Source organism: Bison bison, unplaced genomic scaffold, assembly GCF_000754665.1.
Source record: "Bison bison bison isolate TAMUID 2011002044 unplaced genomic scaffold, Bison_UMD1.0 scf7180017863251, whole genome shotgun sequence".
NCBI classification, from domain to species: Eukaryota; Metazoa; Chordata; class Mammalia; order Artiodactyla; family Bovidae; genus Bison; species Bison bison.
Window position 1 is genome coordinate 13,145 of NW_011493823.1, and position 4,696 is coordinate 17,840.

Sequence of the window (4,696 nt, forward strand, 5' to 3'; positions counted from 1 at the left end):
AACAGATTCTTTATTTTTTGAGCTACCTGGGAAACCCATAGTATATGTAATCATTTTTAAGTAATGAAGAAGAAATATGAATGCAAATTTAAATACTTGTTATAAAGTAGCTTTCTAAGTAATTTTCCCCTTCTCTTTAGTTTCTGTAAAAATTTAGCAATTCTATTAAAAATAGAGAGCAAAGGGGTTTCCCTGGTAGCTTAGTGGTAAAAAATCTGCCTGCCAATGCAGGAGACGTGGGCTTGATCCTTGATTCAGGAAGATCCTACATGCCACGGAACAACTGAGCCTGTGTGCCACAACTACTCAGTTTGTGCTCTAGAGCTCAGGAACCACAACTACTGAGACCACATGCCACTACTACTGAAGCTGACGTTCCCTAGAGCCCGTGCTCCACGATAAGAGAAGCCACCACAATGAGAAACCCATGCCCCGCAACGAGAGTAGTCCCTGCTGGCTGCAACTAGAGAAAAGCCCATGCAGCAACAAGAACCAGCACAGCCAAAAATAAATAAAGAAAATAGTTTTTAGAAGAATGAAGCAAGTCAGAAAGTGAAAAATCAATATCATATATTAATTCATACACATGGAATATGGGAAAACGGTACAGATGAACCATTTCCAGGACGGGAATAGAGACAAGATGTAGAGAACAGACTTTGAAATAAGAGTGGTGTGGGAGAGAGGAATTGGTAATTTGGGACTGACATACCCTAACATGTGTGAAATAGATAGCTAGTGGGAACCCACAATATCGCACAGGGATCTCAGCACAGTGCTCTGTAATGATTTGGAAGAGTGGTATGGGTGGGTAGAGTCGAAGGAGGGCTCAAAGTGGAGGGCATATATGTTTACATAGGGATGATTAATTCTCTTGTACAGTAGAAACTAACACAATAGTGTGAAACAACTATACCCCAATAAAAATTAAAAATTAAACACTGAACAAATCAAACATTTACAAAGAAATCATATCATCTCATTCTTCTGTATTGTTTAAAGTAATGTGACTCTTCCCAGCAGGGCACAAAAGATGCACATGTAAATTCACTAGGCTTGGATAAATTGCCAGGATCCACAAGCCCCTTAAATAAAGCAATTTCTTCTGTCGCAATATATCTTGAATTAGTAACTAATTTTATCCTAAAATTATAGCTCACCAAAAGGAAGCTTCAGAACTATATGACAAAATATGACAGCACACCAAAATGGCAGCATCTCCACTGAGTTTTCAGACTTCCTTCTGAACTGTTTTGTCAGGTCCCCCAGCTGGCAGCACTGGCTGTCCCTGCCCCTTAGCTTCCTCTTGCTCCTGGCCCTTGGTGCCAACATCACCCTCCTGATCACCATCTGGCTGGAGACCTCTCTGCATGAGCCCATGTACTACCTGCTCAGCCTGCTCTCCTCACTGGACACAGTGGTCTGTCTCACTGTCATCCCCAAGGTCCTGGCCATCTTTTGGTTTGACCTCAGGTCCATCAGCTTCTTTGCCTGCTTCTTTCAGATGTTCATCATGAATAGTTTCTTTGCCATGGAGTCCTGCACATTCATGGTCATGGCCTACGACCGCTATGTGGCCATCTGCCATCCATTGAGGTACCCATCCATCATCACTAACCAATTTATAACCAAGGCAGCCATTTTCATTTTGTCCAGAAGTGTCTTTTTGACACTGCCCATCCCCATTCTCTCAGGACGTCTGCATTACTGTGGGAGAAACGTCATTGAGAACTGCATCTGTGCCAATATGTCTGTCTCCAGGCTCTCCTGTAATGATATTACCATCAATCGTCTCTACCAATTTGCTGGAGGCTGGACTCTGCTGGGATCTGACCTCCTCCTCATCTTCCTCTCCTACACCTTCATACTGAAGGCTGTGCTGAGACTCAAGGCACAGGGAGCTGTGGCCAAGGCCCTAAGCACATGTGGCTCCCACTTCATCCTGATCCTCTTCTTCAGCACCATCCTTCTGGTTTTTGTCTTCACGCTTGTGGTAGAAAAGAAAATGTCCTCTGACGTGCCTGTCTTGCTCAATGTCCTCCACCATGTCATCCCCGCAGCCCTCAACCCCATTGTCTATGGGGTGCGAACCCAGGAGATCAAGCAAGTAATCCAGAAGTTACTGAAGAAAGGATGGTGACAAGAACAACTGGATCTCTTCTTTCCTAAAGTCGGATGGTATTTGAATGGATTACTCAATCAATAATTGAATCAATGAGTGGACTGAAGTTCAACATTGATGAATTTTAATCTCAAACTGTGTAAACTGTTTTTGTGTTCCCTTTAATAAAGCTTCAGTTTTATTTAGAGTTCCTCTTTCTCTCACACTTCAAAAGGAATTTCCTTTAAAAAAATTAAAAAGAAAAAAAAAGGAATCTCCTTGACCCATTTGTCTCCTTTTCCCACACTTCTTATCCTATTTTGTCCAAAATACTAAGATTCCTTATGCAAGTTTTAAAGTGAGAGATTTATGTTCCTGAACAGACAACTGTTAATATATCATACACTTCTTATCTTGGGGATACAACTGTGTCTATTTGGTGGGCTGTGTTGTGTAATTTGTAATGTGTTCTTATTCTTATCTCCACTGAAGGGAGTATATTGGAGACTAAGATAGTGGTAGTAGTGTCAGTCACACAGTCGTGTCTGACTCTTTGTGACACTATGGACTGTAGCCCACCAGCCTCCTCTGTCCATGGGATTCTCCAGGCAAGAATCTCTTAGAGTGGGTTGCCACTCCCTTCTTTAGGGGAATCCTCCCACCCACAGATTGAAACTGCTTCTCCTGAATTTCAGGCAGATACTTTACTAGCTGAGCCACCAGGGAAGCCCAAAGATTACAGGAATTGAAACTTCAATTCTGAATGCTGGAAAGTTGCTGATATTCTGTAATTGTCTTTTTCTCTAAACTTTCAATGATATCACAGGCATTATCCAACTCACTGTCTCTCTGCCTCTCTTTTCTTCTCTTCACTTCTTTTCTCTATCCATGTGCATTAGAAAAAGGCAGGTTTTTTCCCTGAATGCTCATGTGTGTAACAAGTATCATAAAGCTTTAGTAGATTTAAGGGACTATCGAATGTATGACCCAAAGTGTCTGTGCATTGGACACATATCTTTTGGATCCAGGGTTCCATGGTGAATGATATGCAAACACATGGTATGCTAATGAGTTAAAGAATTTAAGCAACATAATATACAATTCAGTAACAATCCTCAAATATACAATAGACTATATGAACGTTATTTCTTGTTAATTTTAGTTTCTAAGTACACTTGGGTTCTGCAGATTCCATTAGCTATTAAAGTACAAAAGTAAATAGAACGCTCGAATTGCTTTCAGGCTTCCCTGGTGGCTCAGTCAGTAAAGAAACTGCCTGCAAAGAAGGAGATGTAGGTTCAATCTCTGGGTCAGGAAGATTGCCTGGAGAAGGAAATGGCAACCCACCCCAGTATTCTTGCCTGGGAAATCCCATGGACAGAGGAGCCTGGCAGGCTGCAGTCCTTGGGGTTGCAAGAGTTGGACACAACTGAGCCACTAAACCACTGCCACCACTGCTTTCAGGAGCCCAAAGTTGGTTTAGAAAGTGTGTGTGTTAGTCATCCAGTCATGTCCAACTCTTTGCAACCCCATGGACTGAAGGCCACCAGGCTCCTCTGCCCATGGGATTCTCCAGGCAAGAATACTGGAGTGGGTTGCTATGGTCTTTTCCAAAAGTTGGATTAAGAAGAATATAAATAATGAGAGGGTAACAGGCAGGAAGGCTGGGGTCCCCAAGTGGAGGAAATAGACTGCAAATGTCAGACTTTTTTCCCTCTCTCTTAAGAGGCAGGAGGAAACAAACTACAAAAGTCACATTTTTTTTTCTTCTCTATACAAAATAAAAAGGAGGTTTCTTTTAAAACTCTGTGTTACCATGACATCTGGTTCTGCCCGAACTGAACTTTTCTCAAACCTTGAGTTAACCAATGTGTTTTTCTTATGTAAATGTTTTTCTTAAACTATTTTAATGAACTGTGTATTTACTTTAGAATCTGCCTTTCTTCAAGTCGGTTCCACCTAAGACTGAGGACTGATAATGGCTCAACAAACCAGTATGTTTTACTCATGGAAATGTTCTCTTAAGCTGTGTTAAAGAAACTTGTATTTGCTTGGAAACCTGCCTTTCTTCAAGATTCATGTCAATTGTTTTACGGCCTGGGATGACTCACCTTATGCCAATGCTACCCCAAAATGCATGTTGTGGGTGAGGGGCCTAGTGAAACTCTCGCATTTTGAGACATTCCCTTTCTCTAATTAGCAGCTTGCTAATAGGTGTATAACTTCTTGCTATAAACTAGTAAGGGGGCACTCTTTCTGCCCCCTTCTGATGTCTATGTCAGAAGCTTTCTCTATCTCTTTTTTTTTTTTTTAATAATTTAATACATTTTATTTTTTTCTAATTTTATTTTATTTTTAAACTTAACATAATTGTATTAGTTTTGCCAAATATCAAAATGAATCTATCTCTTTTATACTTTAATAAAAGTCTACTACACAAAAGCTCTAAACAATCAAGCCTCGTCATGGCCCCGGGTGGAATTTCTCTCCTCCAGAGGCCAAGAATCCTGGTTCTTGTTCAGGGCTCATCAACCTTTCAATGATAATTTCAAAAATATATTATTCTCATATGAAAAAGTTGAGGAATTAAACAAT

The 4,696-nt window shown here is 40.8% G+C and overlaps 1 protein-coding gene across 1 annotated transcript; it reads left to right on the forward strand.

The window, feature by feature from the left end:
• Positions 1–1,192: 1,192 nt before the first annotated feature.
• LOC104983702 (olfactory receptor 56A3-like) lies at positions 1,193–2,140 on the forward strand. Its single transcript, XM_010833217.1, has one exon. The coding sequence runs from the start codon at positions 1,193–1,195 to the stop codon at positions 2,138–2,140; it is 948 nt and encodes a 315-aa protein (XP_010831519.1).
• The last annotated feature ends 2,556 nt before the right edge of the window (positions 2,141–4,696 follow it).